The sequence below is a fragment of the Ammodytes marinus genome (assembly GCF_949987685.1).
Source record: "Ammodytes marinus genome assembly, chromosome: 6".
Classification (NCBI taxonomy): domain Eukaryota; kingdom Metazoa; phylum Chordata; class Actinopteri; order Uranoscopiformes; family Ammodytidae; genus Ammodytes; species Ammodytes marinus.
The window spans coordinates 28,194,543-28,218,317 of record NC_137235.1 but is presented as its reverse complement, the minus strand read 5'-3'; the positions used below and the strand labels follow the sequence as shown (position 1 = coordinate 28,218,317).

The 23,775-nt window shown below is 39.6% G+C and overlaps 1 protein-coding gene across 1 annotated transcript in view; it reads right to left on the bottom strand.

Moving 5' to 3' along the window:
* The window catches only part of LOC307252522 (potassium voltage-gated channel subfamily KQT member 5-like), a gene marked incomplete at its 5' end in the record, with an annotated part of 115,458 nt that overhangs the window by 27,340 nt on the left and 64,343 nt on the right, over nucleotides 1–23,775 (bottom strand). Inside the window, 2 exons of the mRNA XM_080030216.1 lie at nucleotides 4,729–4,855; nucleotides 6,557–6,647. Coding sequence (XP_079886342.1) covers nucleotides 4,729–4,855; nucleotides 6,557–6,647 — 218 coding nt within the window. The remainder of the gene's footprint in view (nucleotides 1–4,728; nucleotides 4,856–6,556; nucleotides 6,648–23,775) is intronic.

Below are 23,775 nucleotides of genomic sequence, written 5' to 3'. Positions count from 1 at the left end.
ACACACAATATACAGTATATATGTGCGTATGCATAAGACTTCGGGCTATAACATCGATCTGATGTACAAACAAACCAAAGTAATTGGCTCTGTGGAGAATGTTTTTCCACACAGGACATCTGAAACGATCAAGATCTTCTGCACCGCTTGTCACTGAGATTCTAACGCTATGTCAGCTATGATCAACTGAAGTAACAAGGGTCCCCGTGGCTCAAGAAATAAAGTTCTCACTCGTCTTCCCCTATTCGCGCCTCTCTAAAACAGACCTTCCACAGTTTTCTTCTTCTTTCTAGTATGTATTGTGTATTTTACAGTTTTTTTCGATCGACATTACAGCTCTATGTCTTCCTTCACACATACACACTCTCACTGCCACTCTTCTCCCTCCAACAACCTGTTTGTCCATTTACAAAACAATATATATTTTTGAGTTTTCCCTTTATACTGTATATGTTCACTAACAAGTCTAAAACAAGACACCTTCTTAGTGTTTCAGTTGAAATTGAAATCTGCAGTGTTTGAAATGCACTAGGCATTCATTCTGTTTTGAATGTGTGGTTTACAGTTGTGGCAGTAGTGTGTTAGTGTTTGAAAAAAAGTGCTGGAAATCCAGTATTGTGCAGGTTGTGGTTAAGCCATGAGATAGGTGTGTAGAGTTTTGAAAATTGTGTTTAAGCAATGAAAAACGAGCTAGAGTTTGGTCCGAATGAACCGCTGCTCTGCATACTGTTGTTAGAGTTTTGCACTTGTCGCTCCAGTTGTGCCCACTGTGGTTTAGCAATCGAAAAAAACTGTAATCTTGCCCCTGTAAAACACTTTGAATGGCCTTGTGTCTGAATTGTGCTATATAAATAAACTTGCCTTGCCTTCTTCTACGGTGTTTTGCATGGTAGGAAGGAGCCTGGGATTTAAAGGGATAGTTCAGTGGTTTTGAAGTGGGGTTGTATCGGGTAGGCTACTTAGGTATAGTTAGTGTGTGACCTTATGGAGATGGCACTATAAGGAGTTTGGGGGAGACGTCGCTGTAGCGTAAGTCAGACTTGTACTGTTTCAGATGGAGCCAGAAGAAAACCGTTTTTTTTTCTACACATACAGTACATCAATGCTAACTTCAAACCTAAATATCTGTTCAATTGTACACTACTGTACATTGAGATGTTTTTCCACAGTTTAAGTTTGCCACCAGACAGCTGTTTAATGTTGTATTACTCTCGACTCAGAGCTACTGCAGATTATTCAAGAGATACAAGATAACAAAATAAACAGTTATCTGTCTGGCGGCAAACTATGGCAGTGGATAAAATCTCAGTTTAGCGTACAATTGAAGGGATATTTATGTTTTTTACATTAGCATTTATATATGATGAGGAAAAACGTTTTTTCTTCTGGCCGCCTCTGCAACAGAACAATGCTGACTTCTGCTACAGCGACATCTCCCCTAAACTCATCATAGCGACTGTGCTGACCGCCATCTCTATAAGATAACACACTTACTAAACCTCAGTACCCCAAACAACCCCACTTGAAAAATACTGAACTATCCCTTTAAGAATTTCATATGCTGTAATTGTTGTGCATATAACAAATAAACTATCTTGAATCTTCAATCATTTGACGAGCGCCTTATGAAACTGTACTCTGCCATGATGTTATTTAGGTCACTCCATTCAAGAGGTTTCCCCTTATATACTGTCCTGCCAAACACGCTTTTTGTTATGCAGTATACTATATAGTACTGTATATACATATAGCTACAGTATATATATATTTAATACATAAATGCTCTGGCTAATGGGAAAATGGGAAAAGTCAGCATCAGCACGATGAAAAATACATTAAGGCCAGACGATCGTGGAAGAATTTGAACTTGATTGCATCATGGCAATTTTGACAGTTGATTACATTTTTCAGAAATGTTTTATTAGATAAGCACATTTGATTAATTATGCATAGATTTTGCATCTCTTTAAAAAGCAAATGTTGGATGAGGCCAGATTTAAAATCTTTATTTCATTTTGACAACATATTAGTGTCCATTTTAATACATTTAAAATTGTAATTCTTGGCATATTTGTAATTACAATAAGTATCATAAATCAGACAGTTAACAACATATGATCCAATCCTTCTCTAATAACCTTCAGAATAGCGCTAAGAATTTTCTTTGGAAAGTTTAGTTGACGTAAGTGATTTAGAATTTGAGATTTTTCGGTTCATAGTACTGAAAAAAACTAAATGCAACGTGTTCACCCCTCTTTGACAATGCAGAGGGAGAAAGGTGAGGGGATGATCGTGTATACAGTATGCAGGCCAATAAGCCATCAGTCAAAAATAAAGCTTCCTTCTATGATTTGAAAACAAAGCAACAATGTGGTTGACAAAAAGTGAGCCTCATGGAAGGAGAAGCTGAATTATAATTTGTATCTAGTAGCCTATATTTACAGCTATATGAATTGTTTTCTTATTTTCAAGGAAAATATCCAGTTGATTCTGACCTCCCAAAATATCTGTTAAAAATGTGTGAAGCTTGGGGCGCCCTTAGCTCAGTTGGTAGGGCGTCCCCCCCCCCCGGGCTGGGCCCAGCAGCAGACCCGGGTTCGATTCCCGCCTGCGGTCGTTCTCTGCATGTCACTCCCCTCTCTGCCCCATTTCACCTCTGTCTCTTAACACTATCAATAAAGCATGAAAAAATACCAACAAATATCTTAAAAAAAAAAATAATTATGAAGCCTCCGCAACATAGAAATACATTCATCATGTATTGTAGAAAATTCCGCTAAATCTCATCCACATCTCCTATTCTGTAAAAAATGTATATTGTATAGATTCAAATTTTTTGTAACGTTGGCAGGGGCTTCAATAGTGGAAATAAATCTGTTGTAGAGAACTTAGAATAATTCATATTTCTAATCTAGCACACAACCAAATCCATGTTTTTTTTGTTGCAGATGTTGCACTGATTCTACAGCCTCATAACTTACATAACCGTCATTTCTGTGATACGTTTTCACTCCAAAATTTATGCAAATGTGATGAAATACAATAGCGGTATTGTATTGCATGATAACTCAAGATTATATTTTAAACCGCCTCATTTGCAGCATAATGTGTTCTGACCTTCAGGCAAACAAACTCTCACATGATGGAATCCAACAGGGAAACCATATCAGGAAGATTACGTGTATCACATAATCTCCACCCTCAGGCATACACACACATTTCAAGACGTTAACAAGCATATTTTATGAAGACAAACCCAAGTGAATGGCCGTTACTGTGCAACTACAGTTGAAATTAGTTCCTAGAAATGTACGAGTGAAATTTAATAATCGCTCAAATAAGCCTGTTTATGCACTTGTACATATACAGTAGAGAGCTGCGCTTAAACACACATGAACAGAAAGCTTTGGCTCTTACTGGCAACAGAAGAGCACACTTCAGAACACATCAGCAGGCTGACGCAGCTTTTGGTCAGTCAAATTGGTTAAAATGTCATTTTAGTGAATAAATCCTGTATGCAAACTGATATTTTCACAGAAGCAATCAATTGATGCCTCTTGGCGAGCAATCATGTGTTCCCAATATGACACATATATATATATAATTCTAGCCAAGTTGTAAAATGCATATTTGATGCTGTGAAATTGAGGATCCATGAAGGCACAAATAAATTGGTGAATATTATATTTCCCTCCGGCTTGATCCACCAGCAAAAAAACGTTTGATAAATTCCACTGAAGAGTGAGAGCTAAAAGATCCAAATTTTGGGAACAAATCATTTGTGGCAAAACTGACACCTACAGGAAAATAAATATTCAATAAAAATGTATAATATGACATTGAGACTTTATGTCATGTTCTCACTTTATCCCATCGTATCTCTCACTTTTTCACATGCTCTGTCACTCGCTCTCCTTGCCTCTCTATCTCTCTCTCTCTCTCATACTCTATTTTCACCCTATGGTTCTGCTCATATTCCCTCAGTGCTGGCAAACTCCAGAGCGCACGACAATGTGCGACTCTCTAACAGCGGCACTATGCATGACCTCCTAGCTGTGGCGAGAGAGAGAGAGAGAGAGAGAGAGAGAGAGAGAGAGAGAGAGAGAGAGAGAGATCCATGTCTAAACAGTGGAAAGAATAAAAAGGCACTTAATGCAAATGCTCTCTTCTCTTATGAGCTCTGACCACAGCTTGAAAAAGACATGAGCAAAAACTACGGTCAATAGGGCGCAGTGGAGCGGCGCTTACGAATAACATCTAACTGCAGCGTTCAGAGAGAGTGTGACTGCGGTCCAACACAGGGCAAGTACAAGTCACACTGAAAGGGGGAACAATGGAGGACGGGGAATTTTACTCTTCTTGGGAGGGAAAAAAATATTATCGTAGGGAGAATTATCCAGCCTGATCTTGTGAGCTTCACATTCGTTTCTCTCCAGCAGACCAGAATGGCAGTTCTCCAATCTCCATGTGGGGAGGAGCCTGGTCAAGAAATGCCCGGGGCCAATCAGGACCCTGTGTTCTGACCTGAACGGTGGTCCCTTATAGTGGGAGGCAGCTTCTGATTGGTTCGTGTCGTCGTATGCGTAGCCATATTTCACAAGCTTATAATGGAAAGTGGGGGAGGGCCTGGTCTGACTGGAGGGTTAGATTGACTACTAGACGAACCAATCAGGGGACGCCAAAAATAAAAAAGGCTCAACAAAAGAAGGCGGGGTTCCAGCCACTCACCTATGACACAGAAAGGCTTCCTGGCGAAGCGGAGTCGTCCCTGCCACCCTCTGTAGCGGCAGCAGCATCCCGCCGACCAGATCCGCACGATGTACTCCAAGCCGAACACCACTATCATCACAAACTCCTGCTCAAAAGAGTCAAAAAACAGGGCTTTCATTTATGGTAGCATGTCAATGACGGTAACAGAGGCATCAGATATTAGTCATGGCCCACCCTCAGTTTCCACTGCAAATACATCATCCAGTATTATTATACATCATTTATACAATGTTTTCTTTTTTGTGAATGAATGTCGGACACCAGGCTGACAAGAGTATTGTATTTCTATCCGTTAATAACTCTGACAGGTCGTCCATTAACACAGAGACACTGATTCCGCTTCCGTTAGATAACAACTCTGATGCAATTAGCGCAGAGAGTTATTTTTTTGCTGCAGGGGCTATGGTGTGCAGATACTGCTCCACCGTATATAAAAAAAAAACATCTCTCCTTTCACTCAGCGGCTTTTGAAGGAAAAAATATAATTGTGTCTTTTCAAAGAGCATTGTTGCTTTCTCCGAGTTCTGACATTTTCTTCCTGAAGGCGACTTTGAACTCCTTTGAGTGTTTCAAGCACTTTAAGTCAGTAGAGTTCCTAGTTTGATAGCATTGCACTGTTGTTCATTATTAGTCATTATCCAAATATAATATAATATACAGCCACTTTTCACTTTGCACTCTGACTCAAAGATGAACTGAATAGAAGTTTTGGATGAGAAAAGTTACTGCATATAGTCCGGGTCACAGTGACTTTGGTATTGTAGCTTCTTTATTTCTCCTGAATAGAGCCCTGATAAGCTTGAGAGCAGACAATGTATGATGTGTGCTATGCTGTATGTTTGTTAGCTGATCACATTAACAGAAAGTGCTCCAATATTCTGCCTGCACAAAATGGCATCATAATGTATCAATTGTATCTATGGACAACATGGTGCTCTGATGTAAATGTTAGGCACATAGACACTGGTGATAGGTGAGTGTTTAAGTTTTTTTAATTCTCTGTGCCAGCAATAGACATATTATGTTTCAGGTCCTTCCGTCTGTCCGTGTGTCTGTACGTACGTCCGGGGCCATTTTTGTGAGCGCAATATCTCCAGAACGCTTTAATGGATTTTCTTTCAATTTGGCACAAACTCACACTTTAATGAGAGGATAAACTGACTACATTTTGAAGGTCAAGGTCCCTGTGTCCTAGCGCGTACGGTAAGCCCAATATCTAGAACGCTCTGAGGGATTTTCTTCTAAGTTTGAATAAATATCGGCTCTGACTCAAAGATGAACTGAATATAATTTGGAGGTCAAAGGTTACTGAATGTTGTCATGACTCAGTGACCTTGAATCATGTTGTAGTTTGTTAAAGCATTGTCTACCATCGCTGTACCTTCACTGTTCGGATGAGACCGTTTATTTAGTTTAAGAGTTGTGGCCAAGATCTGCATTAACTGGACATTTTTACAGTAAAACAAATAAACGTATTGTTCTCTTACAGAACAAAAACATTAGGCTATTTGTTTGAAGATCCAAAATGTATGGCAATATAATTTGTCATATATATTTATACATACACCCAATATTAATTTCCATAACAGGAGTTATTTTATATTGTAGATATATCTTTAATTTCTGAACTGCAATTTGGTGTTACTGATATAGTGGCTGTGCCGATACATTGGGGCTTCATCTGAAGGGTGAGGTATTAGGAAATAAGAGTAAAGGAAAATTGGCATGACCATGGTGAAAGATTTTTTTTTTTTAAATAAAGATTTTTGGCTTTCCAGTTTCTTACCAGAATGAGGAGACAGTAGGAGGAGAAGTCCTGATGAGCTGGTATGGTGGAGAAGACAGAGAGGACCAGGCAGCTGAACACCAAGACAAACCTACACACACACACAACATATGAACAAAAGAGAAAATACTAAGATTAGACGGATAGATAGATCACGATAACGCAACATACACATTCTGAATCAAACAGCATGATATTAATGGACTGATCACTGAGAATGCCGTTATGACCAGAGAATCAAATCAAATTGCTGTTACTGATCAAACAAAATAGCCTGGCACCGCCCGCCTACCTACTTCCGCTCAATTTTCATTTCACTTCTGTACAAATGAAATGAAGTACGATGGTCTGGTTGGACCAGGCTACAAACAATATGCAGTGTGGATCAGAGAACTGAGCGTGCACTGAAGTGGAATTGTCGGGCCGTATTTTTTCCAACCTCAAAAGACAAACTCTTGAACTACTTTTTCTGGCACCAACGACCTGGCAGCACAATCACCCAAAAAAACTTCTTTCCCTCTTCCGCAGTGAACTGTGAGGGCCCCATGCTATTATTCAATTTCCCCCTAGATATCAAGTGAATCATGCTTTGTTTGTGTAACACGATTTGCACTTGAAACAAGCGATGAAAACTGCGGCTATTGGGGAAAACAAGCAACATATCCGACCCGTTCGCCACACACTCTTGACTGTCTGTCGCAGCTCCGTCCGCCAGGAAACCGTATAGCCTTCCATGTGTGTGTGTGTGTGTGTGTGTGTGTGTGTGTGTGAATCTTTTCTTCCCATAGCATACATCTCCAAAAAACACAATCGTTGTCTTGAAATTCGAGCGTGGGGAGTTTAAAAGTTGATGCTAAACGGTGAGAGCACATCTGTGTTTTATCATCTGGGATCTCTCTCTCTCTTAAGCCGGGCCTTTGTTGTCATGCTGAGTAAGGGAGCGCTTGCTTTTCTTTATTCAATATTGTCCAAGGAAGAGGCTTAAGCAGAGCAGACATGGCTTCTTCTTGTTTTCATGGTCTTCTTCATGTTTGTACAGTCACGCATTAATAATTCAAATTGGAGACCTTTTGCTAAGCTCTGACCTATGGGCATCTTGAATTTCACTTCAAAAAGAAGGGGACTATTCACCCTCAAGACACTGTGGGGTTTGAGAGCGAAATGACCCTATGAGAGAGCGCTGACAGTCAACCAAAACAGTACAATGGACCACAGAGCCGAAAAAGCACTATAAAGCTGAGTGGGTCTGCAGATTCAGGGGAGACATTTTTTGTAGGTTAATCTCAACAAATTATTATTTCATACAGTTATAAAAAACAAAGTGATTGTAGCCCTTTAAAGTTCTCGTTCTTAAGGTTTCTGTTCAGGTTGGTTGCGGGTGGAGACTTATTATCCAGGTAACTGTTTTATTTGGTAAAATCCAGCGCAGGAGTGGGAGACTGTGTCACAATGAACTATATAATGAAGAGGTAAATACAATTTGTAGATATACAACTAACATATTGAGTTTGATGTCATGCAATTTATGTACATGTACTGTATTACGAATTTAACAATACACACCAAACTCTGTTTTCATGAGCGCACAGGAGACCACTCTTACACACCACCTTAAACAGAAATGCTGCTTGTTTCAGATGGGCTTTATCAGACCCGCTCCACTGACATGCTTATGCTTTATGTCCCACAAGCCCGGTCTGAGCTGGGAAAGACAGCTTTTAGCTTCAGTGCACCTGACTCCTGGAACAACTTACAGCTAAAAATTAAACTAAATACATTCATATCCTTTGGCCAATTTAAACAGACTATCTTGGATCTGCCAAACTCTACTTGTAACTGTTTTAATTAGACTATATTGTACTGTATGCCTTTTAATTGCTGCCACTCTTCCCCACTCTGTAAATGTTTCAATCGTTTTGTTTTTTCTTCTCTTCACTTGTTGTGTATTTGATGTTTTTGCATTGAATATTTTGTTTGTATTGTTGTTTTGAATTTGTTTTGACTCGACGTCATTGAAAATGAGGGTCACCCCTCAATTGGTCTCTCGAGGATAAATAAAAGTTAACCTTCCTCCTGTCTTAACTTTCTGTTACCATCCATGGTGTTAGCGGGTCGGTTTCGACCCGTGTCTGAAATCAGCTGTAAAAAACACTAAAAACAATTATCTATCATCCAGTTTGTTTCTCATCTCTTGGTTACCTTGTTAGGCTTCCTTATCCATGAAAATATTGTTTTTAATATTTTTGGTGTAGGCGGTTGGGCCTTTTTTTTGTCAGTATGCGCCTTAATTTCAATAAATAAAATGGTAAAATGAATCTCAAGAGAATCATATAAATAAATAATTGGTTGTTGTGTTACCTGATCATTACTGAGGGGTATGAGAACACATTTCTTAACTAAATTAGTTTTATTTATTTTTTCATATTAATATTATTGACCTTTTTAACATCTATGGTGTTACTGGTCAATTACGACCCACACTGTAAACAATTGCTGTAAATTTACAGCAGGATTTCAACAGCATTTACCTGTTATTTATAAAAACAGCATTTAACTGTTAAAATAAAAGGCAGTCTGTTAAATTACAGTCCTTTGCTGTTATTTTACGGAACGGTAATGTTTTTCAGAAATACTGAACGTTCCTGTTAATTTACCATCAAACTTAGAAGGGACAACTTGACATGAGCTGCCTGCACATGTGAAGCTTACACAGTTTTCTTCATTAATCCTCATCCATCCACATCTTAACTATTAAGTGTTGTTTACTGTATATCCTCTGGTTAGGTTTACTTAAAGTTGAGTTATATCTACTTGGAAATGGAAAGTGCAGTTAACATAATTAAACCAAGTTAGTCTTACTTAACTGAAGATTGGTGTTTACTCAGTAGAATGAAGGAAACGGATTGCCTTAGATAAATCAAGTAAGCACAACACAGTGTATTGTAGAGACGCCCCCTTTCCCACAGTGACTTGCACTGGACTAAATGTTTGTTATGTTGCTATTTGCACCCTCAGTAAAGGGGATGTTTCATTCCATTACCTCACTATGCATTTTGTTTAAATAAAACATTTCTGTGTGAACTAACTGTTATTTTTGGTTATAACAAACGGTTTGTGGAAATCTTAAGCAAGATCCCGAGTTCAACTCAGGAGACAATTTACAATAGAAATGAATCATTCCATTGAACTTAAGATATTGTAAAAAGTGTCTTGAAGTAACAAACAGAAGCTGCTCTCTGTGTTTAGCATTTGAACAAATAGGGGACATAGTAAATTTACATATGGAATGAAACACATCTGCCCAATGAAATATAACATCCCCTTCGCTCACGGTGCAAACAACATAACAAACATTTAGTCCAGGTTCATCCCTTTTTTTATTAACAGTATAATCCTGTCAATTTTAGTGACAGTCAAATAATGTTAATTTAACAGTAAGAAAATGGCAACCCTGCTGCCAGTTGATTAATGTTTTTTTACAGGGAAATTTCTTACAGTGCATATATATTTATTTCAGAAAACAGCAAAAAAACTTTTATTTCAGCATTATACAAACACACAATGAAAACCAGAACAAGTCACAACACAAAATATAGATTTGTAAGGTCAAATACACAACAACCAATCAACAAATCAAACCAATCGAAATCAATTACTAGTTCCAAAACTAGTAAAAAAAACTGAGTAAAAGTCTCTGTGTGCATGTGTATGTATGTGTGTACAGATGTGTGATAAAGAGCAACACTTTTAGTGTTCTTTGCAGAGATATTTCTTGCAGGTAAAGCACAATACGTTTATCTTTCTGTCCTTAGTGCTTCGGCAGACCTTACACCACTTAGTTTTAGAATCAGGAGGCCATTTTGACCAAAAACATGATCCATAACTTGGCTCACTGTATATCTCCTCATTTTTGAATACTGCAAATAGGAGATGTGCACTCTGCAAGTCACCAACTCTATACTGAATTGGCCTCACATGTATGGATATGCCCGTCTGTTTGTTTCGCTTTTATGCAGGTATAAGGGTGAAAAAAGTCAAAATGAGAACCTCCCCAGAGTTCACATGATTGGGAGAGGAGCTGACTGTCATTGTGTTGGCTGACAGTGCACTTATGATTTCAGTTTTGGCTCTAGTTATTGTTTTTTACATCTTATTCTATAACCGGGTCGAAAACGACCCTAACACCACCAGTGTTATAATTTCCACCAGAGCATTTTATAATTAAGTGAAACATTTTTTATTTTTTTTATTTTGTTGAAATAGTGGTTCCTGACAAAGTCAAGAAATCTTGATGCAATAAACAAAATGTAAGTGGTTCTTTTATGCATTTGAAATCCAAAACGGGTCGGTGGCGACCCTAACACGAGAGGAAGGTTAAATGAAAATGAAAATAATGCCAAAAAAAAATGTCCCAATGGCAATAATACATTTGCTCTACTCTTAATGCTTTCTGTCCATCTCCACATCTGTATTAGAGTAGGGACCGGGGACTCGTTACAATCAGCCCCTTGGTGCCAAACGGACCCCACATCAACACTGAGAGGGGAAGTCTTTCAAGCTTGTAAATGGAGGGGGGGAAGGGGCATCGGGGGTAACATCCAGTGTTTGAATGGTGCCTGTGTGAATATGGTGGGTGTGCAGCAGAGTGGATCAGTACAGGACTGTGCTGTTCTGACCCCCTAGGAGGGCTGCTCTCTGACATCCAAAAGAAAATGGAGGTCAGAATGTTCCACAGCCCTTGAGCATTTGGTTATGTCATTATTTCCCATTATGTCACATGACGTAAAAAGCTGTCGGAGAAATAAAAGCATTAGAGTATCTTAAAGTTTGTACGTTTTGCTCTGTTGACATTTCCAAAAGATCTGAACAATGTCATTTGTGATTAGAGGACAACATCTAGTGACAAGCATTGTGGTGCTGTCAGTGGGAGAGCAAGCCTGGCACACCTACGCCTTCGCGCACTTACAAGGTTGTCAGACCCGAAAATTACACCCAGTGACAATCAACTCTGCATATGCATAGCCTTACGCGTCGTGTGTTTCCATTTTGAATACATTTGCTTTTCAAATGAGAGTAGAGAGAACTAACTGTAAAAAGCTCCCTGACAAGCGTCATTAAGCTCTCAGCTTCAGAGTTCGCTAATTAATCCCACAGAACTATAGTGTGTTCTGTTAGCCCGGCCTTGGTCCCTGCTGCGACGCGCTTAAAATCTAGAGGGTCTCGCGCGGCACTCCCAGCAGAGTGATCGCTCTTAACCTTCCGAATATAGCTGAAAATTAAGCTGGCTCACACACACACACACACACACACACACACACACACACACACACACACACACACACACACACACACACACACACACACACACACACACACACACACACACACACACACACACACAAACACACACACACCTTTGCAATCGCAGCATAGAGACATCTGTCCTCCCACCCACTACTCACCTCCTTCACTCACACACGTAAACAGAAAGAGACCCAGCAACATAACAACTGAACAAGTGCTAAGTGCAGCTCGGATTTGCATTCATTTGTTTGGAAAATGAACAGCAAGGCCAATAAATAATGTCCACAGACTCCAACTGGAGGATAGCAACCGGTACATATATAGAACCTCACCTGTGACACATCATTGTTTTTCTCTGTGGGCAAGCCAGAGAGGAATCTGATTGGCCACCCCTGGTGCCCCCATCCTACCAAAGTCAGGGGCTGATAGGTAGGTTTAATTGGCTTGTGTTACTATCAAAACCTCCATGTGAAGTTTAGGTGAGACACGGCAGGCAAGCAACATTGTTTTTTTCAAGCACTGGTCAATACAGAAACGTGGTCTATTTTGCTTCCATATCATATCTTCTTTCATACTAGTAAGGTTCAAAATGGACATTTAGGTGTTTATTTTACTAAAACCTTGTCTGTTTGCGACTGCATATTTCTCCTATACAACCATATTTAACGGACACATTAGCTTTTTTTCAGACTGTTAATAAAAGGCCTGTACATACAACATAGTACTGTGTCCACACATCTGTTCTGTAACAACTTTGGTCACTGATATGTTGTGAAAATGAAACATGAACAATTAGTCAGAGATTATATTTTATAATATTATTTTTTTAATGTAAGAAATCAACTGGAAAAGTTTCACCTACAGTGTCTTGCCTTAACACAACAAAGACACACAAAACAACTACACAGTGAATTCCAGAAAAGTGAGGCAAATCAAACTCAAATATGGGTTTTGTGTCTCCTGTGTTCTCGTTATTGTCCATGGCTGTGCCCTTATTTTTTGTAGAGATATAAATAGCAGCTATTTTATCAATATTATTTCACTTTAGAATCTTTCAAATGTAATCACCAAACTAAATGAAAAAACTATTAATAATGTAGTGTTTATCCCTGCCAAGAAATGGGGCATTAAAATGTATGTCTCAACACATTTTTTATTCATTTCCCAAATGTGCTTGTCCATCAAATAGAGCCACTCTTAAGGCTCCTGCTCATGTGTTAACTGGGCTGCAGCGCACAATAAGGATCAATCTAATTGTCTTTTATAATGACAGATGATCACAGAGGAAGCTCTCCCTTCACACGCCCCCCCACCCCCCACACACACACACACACACACACACACACACACACACACGTGTCCTCTGATGCTGTCCATGGTGCTGAAAGCTGAATTCTGCCCCCTGCCTATTGATCACTGTATATACCTGGGGGCTTGTTGATTCATCTTTACATTACTTTTTTACAGTGGAACCATCATGGTATTTCATTGAGGATTGTTATGAAAGTTAATACCTGTCTTTTTCTAAGTTACCCGGCCATTTAAAAAAAAACAGAGCCATGTCTCTGTTCCAAAACCACAAGATATAATGCTCTCCCTCGCCAGTGACTTTACCAGAAATGAATGTGCTGCTTTAACCAATGTTGAGGAAATAACTGCAGCAGATGTTAATCAAAAATTTTACTTGTGGAAAAACCACAGCCAATCAAGGGAGGAAGCTCAATGTTGTTCCCAAAAGATTTAACACTTTGCGCTCTGGTTTTTCTGAGATGTTTTTTCCTGGAGCAGTTTCGCCCCAAAACCACGATTGTTATTTTGTTATATTCCATATCATGTGACAAATCAAAAAAGTATTTAAAGTACACTTAGTTTGATCACTTTTCCGGTGGAAATGACTGCAGCCAGGAATTCATTTAAACCAATGAAAAGTATTTAAAAGATATACTGACGACGCAGTCAATTTGTTTTAAAAAATAAAAAAAATATTTTTTTGTTTCCTGAAAAACATTTTGGATATACGACATTTGGACAAGGACAGCGACAATATGGTTCTCAGACGCCATATCTAGGGTTGGAGACAAAAAGTGAAACATAAGACCAAATAAAAGACGTGTTTGGGGCATAAAACCATTGGTGCAAGCCGTACGGATGTCCGTTTGTCTTCTGTTGCCCCCCCGACACTGGCGCAGGAGCTCAGAAAAATCCCAAGAAGCGCCCAAGAAATGTTTCAGTTGTTGATTGTACTGTTAAGAAAAAAACCTGGACGTACAGCAGAAGGAATACAATCCATGCGCGATCACCGAAGGCTTACCTCCATGTAGATGTGCATACAGTGTAATTCATCATAATTCCTCATGGGGGAAACAGAAGTTACTCACTATAGCTTTAAGAGTATTGGATGGCTTTTTCATAAAATGTATGTTGCTACGAGAGTCCTTAGAACTGTGGTGATGGTGATTTTCATGGTTTCGTTTTAGATTTCAAGTCAATTAAAATCATTTTAAAGCTGGTGGATTACCTCATAAACAAAATGTAAGGAGAGTGTGTGCTATCTCTCTACGTAGCCATTAGAGTAAGACATCAAACGTTAAGACTAAAGCAGTGTTGTCAACATAAATGACCCACAGTTGTCTGTTGCCTATTTTAAGTTTATACTTCTTCCTACTCCTTTTCAGGCATATCAATTCAATATGTTATTTGTTTATTTTTTGTTTATTTTTATTTGTGAAATCATTTGAACATATTTTTTTATTGTATTGTCATGCTTTTAATTTTTCTTTTTTTGATATGTCTGAAATAAAATTGAATCAATCAATCAATCAATGGTAACTACCCAGACAAACAACTTGACCCCTGGCCTCAAAGCATTCTTTACATTCATTGGTCTGTTCCCACGGCAGTTTACTGAGCACATTTCAGAGGCTTATATCAGAGAGGTCTCATACACTTTTCGAATTTTTTTGATCACTTTTTTCAGCGTGACAGCAGCAGCATTCTCCTATATAAGAATATGTCCTTACACTCTTTTAGCACAGTCACATACACACCAACGCTGTGTGCAAGCTATCAGCCGCTACGTGTAAGAAGCCGCTGTGCTTACAGCAAGCCATGGAAATGAGCGTGACCATAAAAAGGCAGAGCCGGCAATGCTCAAAGTAATTGTATGGCTTATTTAAGTAGCCATGTCTCCATTGAACTGATGTTATGCATCTCACTCTGTGGGAGGCATATTGAAAGAGAATGGCAGAATGGGCAAGAATGTGTTGGGGAGATTAACTTGCGAAATTGGGTGTAGGATTTCCAAGACGTTTGACTATTCACACAATGAGGTGTCATAGGAGGAGTAGGACAGTGGGTGGTTTGTTTGGTGTCCGCGAGGCTTTTCTTGCTGTGCACAGTGTTTGGAAGAACGAAAACAGTTATTTTTTTTTTTTACAACACAAGCTGCACACGATTCTGTGGCAATCATCGGCACACAGTCTGATCCGCTGAGTTCCTGAAAAGCCACACAGCGGAGAGCAGCGCACGCAGATTGGCCTAACGGTTGTGGGCCACGACCCTTAAGAATACTCAAAACGCCAAACAGCTCAGCCTGAAGGATACATATTTTCAATGACGTCCTGTTTTGCGGGTTGGCTCTGCCATGCTGTTTATGTTTGGGTTAGGGAAAAGAAAGTTGTCTCGCCACAATGGAAGCTTTGACATAATTGGAAAAAATAACAGAGTCAACCCCTAACAGGCTTCTTGATATGGCCAACATGTTCCAATTTTTTTTTTGCTGTTGTTGTTGCTCTTGTTGTACTCTGTAGACCATGGAAGAATATATGGGCCGCCCGCAGGACAGAAAGAAAATAGTTTTTCCTCCCCCCATGAGAATATAGTTGAAATAACCAGAATAAAGTGGAAATACAATTTTGTGAATAAAGACTTAATCCAATATTGGGATTAAACCGGAGAGGTGAAGACTGGGGTAAGACTATAGAAAAGATGTTGACACACTGGAACTTCAAGGATCAATAACTCATAATACAAAACCTTATTAAAGCTCAAACTGAAGTCATAAGGCAGACAATAGGCTGCAACCTCATTTTGACTGAAACCAGACATCCTCTCTGTTGCACTAATAATACATATTGCTGTGTGCAGAGGGCTGTAAAACTAGAGCACCGTCAAACAAGCGCAAAACAGAAGCAGAAAGCATTCAATACCTCTTCACTCTGATACAGTGCAGTGCAGTTATAAGTCAAGTTTAGAGGACGTCTGGTAAAAAAAAAATTAAAATAGGTTGTAGCAAAGATGTCTCGTTTGTGTTTTAATAAAGTGTTTTGTTATATTTTATTGACCCTGGAAGTTGTAATATGTCAACGTCTTTCTTGACATATTGCTTCTTAATATTATAACAAGAGAAAAACTACAAAGGCAGATACAAAACTTTTAGTTCATTTTCAAATTTCTGGATTGTTCCGGGATTTATTTTCTGGTTTTATGATGTAGCTCCCCCCAGTATAATTATTAAAGTATATGATCATAGACGTGGAACACATTTTAATTTTGCCCTCTCTCTCTCTCTCTCTGACAAGATGATAACTATCTAGCCAGTGGTTGAGACGGACAGGTCTGACAGCAAAGCTAGCTTTTTAAACAGCAGCTCAATGATGACACTTTGAATTTCCAACATAACATTATGTCCGGGGCCTGGGTGTCTCTGGAAGATAACCTATACATACAGATGATATGCTTTACAGGAGCAGAGTGCACAGTCACAGTTCTGTCAGCTCAATGTACAGCCGTCGGTGATTGTTTTAGAAGCCTGGACGACTTGAATTTAGAAATCCACTATCCAGTTTAAACTGCAGTGCAATGCTTTGCTACTGTATGTATGTTCATCTTGCGATAGGTTTGATATTTTGCTCCCATTTCTAAAAGCCTGAACCATGTCCTAGTTTGTGTTATACCGGTATGACTGTGTGTGAACGAATTGAACCAGGAACCCTGTAAAGCGTCTTTGAGTGCCTAGGCAATAAAGCGCTATATAAAACCTATCAATTATTATTATTATTATTATTATTATACTGTGTCAATCAACTTCTAGTCATCTAACTTTGTTGTTTACAGAGCCCCTGAAAGATAATTAGTGCAAAAAACAGATGGACATGCTGCATTGGAGATAGAGTTAGCTCCACAGCAGAGCGAAGATGTCACGGCTCAACTCCACCCATGAAAGCCAAGAGGAAAACAATAGGATCCTGGGTTATGAGCCCTCACATTATCCTCTGTGCTTTGAATTGATGGTTCAAATACAAAATCAGAAGGCGCAGCTACCAACCACCACCCACAGCGCACAGCTAATTCACAATAGACCTTGATCCGAACACATCAGAGAGACCAAAATGAAAATTCAGCAAATAAACTCCAATGGGTTGTGTGTGTAATGAAAAGTTAAGGCCCTTAAAACATGCTTGGAAAGAAAGAGAAGGAGCGACACACATGTGGATGAGACCACAAGTGTGCAAACCCGTAAAGCTGCCTCACTCCTGTTTAATGGGTCTCGCTCTCACATGTCGTAGGAAAATGCACTGTGCATATGAAAACTAAAGCAACATAGCAATACTTTTTGTGCAGCCTCTCTCACTCATTATGTTTACATGCACAGAGAATGTTTGTAGTCAACATTTTATTTTTGTCAAAATTAGTGAATATCTCTAATGAATCCAGTGTTAATAGTAATACACAGCCTAGGCTCTGTAAAAGGGCATGGTGCTAGCTAAGGTGTGGCCCCTTTATTTACATACTAGTTTACAGAGCTTAGGCTGTGTATAAACTCCTGAATACATTATCTGCGTCTGTAAGCTCGAGTTTGAGAAATTCGATTTAGTACGCTTTCAGTTGGACTAACATGTATGTGTAGCCTGGCACCGCCCGCCTACTACTTCCGCTCAATTTTCATTTCCCTTCAGTAGTCAGTCTGGGTGTGCAGTATATTCTTAGGTTTTCTCCGTACAGATTTCTGCCGGTCCAATCAGCGAACAGAAGGAGTGGCTCAGAAGCCGGCACATGACATGGTTGGTTGGCAGATCCAGAGTGGCACTGGGCAGATCCAATAGTTTTAAACTTCAACAGACACCCGCCTTCATGTGAGTTAACGTTTGTCAATTGAGAGATTCCAGACCTTCTGTACAAATGAAATGAAGTACGATGGTCTGGTAGAACCAGGCTAATGTATGTGAGCATGTGTTTTTAAATTCCGATTTCAGTCGGACTAACTCAATAAATCTACCGACTTTTTTAATACGAGCTTATGGATAAAGCATTTCTTTCTTATATTGCGCTGCCCTGGTGAAACCCTGGAGCCAGTGGAGCCTGATGTGAAATGAAAAGAGAGTCTTTCAGGATGAGACTGGCAGGACAATTTATCCTCACTACTTTAATTTGAGTATTTCTCTCTCTCTCACACACACACACACACACACACACACACACACACACACACACACACACACACACACACACACACACACACACACACACACAGTCATTATTCCTGTTATGGGAGAGGATATTGTTCCACAGCAGTCATTATCATGGATTGATCTGTGTCATTTGTAAGCCTATTGATCCTCATACACAGTTCAGAGTGTCCTCAGTGACTTTCTCACACCCGTCTCATTTGCTTGTTTTTGATGTACTTAGTCCGGTGGCGTCCTACTTTTCTGTGACTCTGTCCATCCATCAACAGTAACTGTTTACCTTCTCCAATCTCCCTCTAGGCAAACAAGTATTAATGGGGCCAGGTGAGGGGATAATGAGGCAAGCAGACATGGACTGACCGAGGCCCGGGGAGTGGCAGCCACACACACACACACACACACACACACACACACACACACACACACACACACACACACACACACACACACACACACACACACACACACACACACACACACACACACACACACACATACACACACACAGAGCCCTCATTGTCACATGGTAATGAGAGACGGCCTCAGAAGAGGAGTCGTCCTGGACTGACCCTGCAGAGTGTTGGTAAACCAATACCTTTATGTCTTGCATAAAGGCATCACCTGTCCAGATGCTCTTCTTCTTGGGCCAAAAAAAAAACCACTGGAACCACCGCCGCACCCACGACCCCCCTGTGGTGAGAGCACAACTCCTAATCTAAGGTCAGATTCATGGTTAAATAAAGCTGCTACTGCGCGTGTGTGTGCATGTGTGCATGTGTTTGTGTGTGTGTGTGTGTGTGTGTGTGTGTGTGTGTGTGTGTGTGTGTGTGTGTGTGTGTGTGTGTGTGTGTGTGGAAGATGAATCGACAAAGCGCTAAAATTAAGGCCGTTGTCAAGACAAATTGACCCAGTGCTTCAAAGTGTAGAGCTCTGAACTAAATCAAAATCCACTCTCTCTCTCTCTCTCTCTCTCTCTCTCTCTCGTTCTCTCTCTCTCCCTCTGTCTCTCTCGTTCTCTCTCTCTCTCTCTCTCTCTCTGTGTAAGACTCCGAGGTAAACCACCGCACGCATTACTTTCACTTAAGTGCGGAGAGGAGCAGCGGGGCCGAGTGCATGTGAAGCAAATTCATTCTCTTTGATATTTGCTCGGGCAAAACCCCTGTGACCTCATAATAGCAAGGACCCCGTTACTCAACAGTGCATGGAGAGGGGTCGATCGATGGGCATGACGCCTAGCATCCATCTCCATGTGGTCTAAATTTGGGTGATAACCAGTGATGAGGCTGATATGATGGCTGAGAACATTAACAAACGGGCTGCTCTGCCAGTAGTTGAATTATTAATCAAATACAGGCAAAACTTTTTTTCAATCTTCAGCTCCTTTGTTTTTCCATCACGTTAGGGAGCTAAGTGTTTATTTGACTAAATCTCGTCTGTTTGCGTCTGTATATTTCTCCCATACGACAATCTTTAACGGCCATTATCTCAACATCAGTTTTTTTCAACATCCTGAACCAAACATCTCAACTCTATAATCATTCTTAACACTATTCTGAGGGTTATTACAAAAGGATTTGTTCATACATTGTCAATGCAGAAAATGCTTTTCTTTTTTTTCTCCAAAAAAGACTGTATCCAAAATATGTTCCGTAAAAACCTTGGACTCTAAGATGTTGTAAAACTAATTAAAGATTTTAACTGGCTTTATTCAACTTCTAGATTTTTGATTTTTAAAGAAATTAAAATGTTAGATATTGCCAAATTTGTACATTTATTTCAAATGTTTAGAAAAAATTGTAATACAATAATGTTATACAATAAATGTTTGTTTTAAAGTAATCAACTGGAAACATTTTAAGCTGAAATCTACAAGTTTAAAATGTTATCCTATTCAACAGCAGTGTGTTGCCTTGATATGTGAACCACAGTTTCCTTTTAGTTGTGCTTTTAATATTAACAAGGGGAAATGTGTTGTAAAATGTCTTGTTTATATAGTTCATCATGTAGCCGGATATTTCCCTCAGGAGTTGGCAGAGAGCAAAAGAGAGGGAATGTTGGACCAAACACAATAGTAAAAAAAAAATGCTAATGTTGCTTTGCGTCTGCTTCATGGTTAAATAGGCAGCTGCCCATTAACTCTCAGAGGTGATAATATGTCAGAGTGTTTGTGTACAGCTTGTTCTACTGCCCCCGAGGGCTCTATTTACCAATGAGAACTTTCAGTGCCCATGGCAGATGGAAGGCTGTGGAGGTTAGAGTAGAGGGTTGAAGCAGAGAACGGTCCTTGTAATGTTGCCGTGCATTATTATCAAATCACAGGTACTGTAGATCATTTAAAAACCATACACACTGAACACAAGGTTGGGTTTTTTTTTCAGAGCAGACCAGATGCACAGCTCTGGAAAAAATGTAAAGACCACTCTAAATGTTCAGTGTCTTTCGTTTTACTATCTATAGGGATATGTTTGAGTAGAATGAACATGTTGGTTTTATAATATAAACTACTGACAACATTTCTACCAAATTGCAAAACATGTTTTGTCATTAAGAGCATTTTCAATAAGTTATGTCGAGATGAAGATTTAAGAAAAATCCAGACTGGTCTCTTAATTTTTTCCGGAGCTGTAAATAGAAGTGCATCATTCCTAATGCATTGAAAATGTTTTTTCTCTGGTTCGGAAACAGCGATTTGACTCTCCGTTATTAACTTGTTGGACTTTTTTGTCCGGAGTGTGAGCTAGAATACTGTAATGCTCTTTTGTTTGTGTATTGAGCTAGCCATAGTGTGTTCCAATGCTCAATTAAATGTCATAGTTCTCTAAAAGATTATGAATGCATTAAACTCTTAAATTCCTGTAAAGACTAAAGGTGGCAATCATTTTAAAGTCCTATATCCCAACTTTTACTGAATGTAAATGTGCTCAACCTATATTGGATTTTTACAAGGAGAAAAATACAGAAGTGCATTTAAATTCAATGTATCTTCATATAACCTTGATTGAATAAATACCAACACTTCATTAATACCTGGAGGTTTTCTGTGTGTGGGCTGTATGCATGCACAGTTTATGAGCATAAACGTATCAGTAAAGGGGAGAGAAAGAACAGCTTACGGGTCAGAACAATTCACTGTGAATATCAGTGAATATCTCAAGATCCACAGCAAGATGTTACACATCAGTGTTTCCCAGAAGAGCAGGAAGCTGCGAGCAAGGCCACGGATGCAAGAAAAGCAAAATACCAACAATAACAGAATGGGCAGTTGGTCACGGAGGATAACAGACAAGATGGCTGTCAGAAAGAGCAATTGTTAAATATAAGATTGAACTGGATGATTAACAAGAGAGGAAATGATGATGGAAGGAAGGAAGGAAGGAAGGAAGGAAGGAAGGAAGGAAGGAAGGAAGGAAGGAAGGAAGGAAGGAAGGAAGGAAGGAACCCATTTTGGTCACTCGTATTGCGATCTCGTTCTTTCCAGCGTTCACGACCATAGGTGAGACTAGGAACGTACTGTATATTGATCGGTTAAATCGAAAGCTTTGCTTTTTTAACGTGTCGATGAAACAGAAAACCTATTTGCTAAATGTGTGTGTATGTCAGCGCCCAAGAAAACATCAGTTCAGGCAGAGCTGGTGCAGCAAAACACAGAAGATGCTCTGCAGCTGACAGCAGACAAAACAACACTGCCTCAAGTTCCGCCTCGCATTTGTTTTTTTGTCAACAATCGGTTACCTTTGTTTCCTCCGAACGACACATTTCTACACGTCTTGTTCCAACATAAAGCAGCTACACACACACACACACATACACACACACACACACACACACACACACACACACACACACACACACACACACACACACACACACACACACAACACTTGTTCCACACTCCCACACACTGTTCATTGAGCGGGAGGTTAGAATCAGCACATTTCCACGTAAGTCAACGTGGACACATAGGTTTCTTTTTATATTTTGCTGCATGCAGAGATGATGATAAAAAAAACTCACAATGGAAGGACTTGGAAGTGTTTCCTATATATATATACTGACAACTGTAGTTCTCTGTCATGTCTAGATTGTGTGGGCCCTTGTGAACCGTATGCGTGGGCCCCCTTTCATTTTGATTCTCTGCATGAGAAGAAAAGACATTCACACAATGCCTTTTCTAAAGCATATTGAGCAACCCGGGCTATATTATCAGGCATGGAGAGTTACATCACGTTGCCCTCTGTCCCCGAAGATGAATTCTTTCTAATAGAAGAAAAAAACCTTTGCAACAAACAAGGTCTGACAAAGATGAATAGGCAGACAAAAAAAAAGAGGAGGGAGGCTTCAGTGGAGCCAAAGATTGTGTATTAACAGTAGCTAACCCATTTTTAGCTAATCCCAGGGCAGTCATTTTCAAAGATGAACATTTGTAAACGCCACTTGAAAACATATCTTTTTTAAAACTAGCCTTTCCCAGCAGCACATCGTCAAATGTGCATGTTGAACATGGCGTCACACATGCTGTTTTCAAATGTATTTTTGAATGTTTTCACTGATATTGACTGATCCCTTTAATACATTTTTAAGTGCCTTTCTATTTAGTCGATCTTTTTAAAAAAAAGGTTGCTTTCTTTGCAGCGCTTCACACTTTATATTTCTAGGCTATTTTATCTTATTTTGTTTTACAATTATTGATATGTCTATGTTCATTGTATGTTTATTTTAATGTGAAGCTTGTAATGCATGTGATTGTATCACTGTTCAGAACTCTGAGCTGTATGAAAGGTGCCATACGAATAAAGTTTATTATTATTCTTACTATAATCATTAAAGGGGAAGCTCACCATACTGCCTATGATAATGTGACTATCCAAAAGCTATTACTCAGTTTTAGCACCTTTCTTGGTCTTGCAGCTTTGAGACACTTTTATAAGGATGAGAACTGATTGATAGCAATCTAAAAGTGCTCCATTGATTGCTGAGGCGGCTACTGACAGCCAGACATTAACAGCACCGGGAAAACACACACACACACACACACACACACATGCACCTGATTGCAGCATGCCACCGCTCCTGTGGGAAAAAGCATTTTTCTTTTCCGCAAGAGTGCTGTGGAAAAGAAGTCCACACTTCCCGTCGAGTCGCAGAGTGGTGAACAGCAACATTCTCTGGCGCACCCCGTCAGTATCTCTGCTAAAGGGATTTGTCATGGCGTTGGACACAGAGTGGGTATATAGCCTACTCCTCAGACCCCGGGTGCGTGCGACGGAGAGAGAGAGCTGCTTGGTTGGGTTTTTGTGGAAACAGTAATTGAGGTGCCAGATAATCACGCTCGCTGTTCTCTGGAAAAACTGTTGACTTTTCTGTTCAAGGTAATTTGAACTCCAAACCACCGTGGGTAACACCAAAAAAAAAATCTTAAATCTAAAACAGAAAGCAAGGGGAGCATAT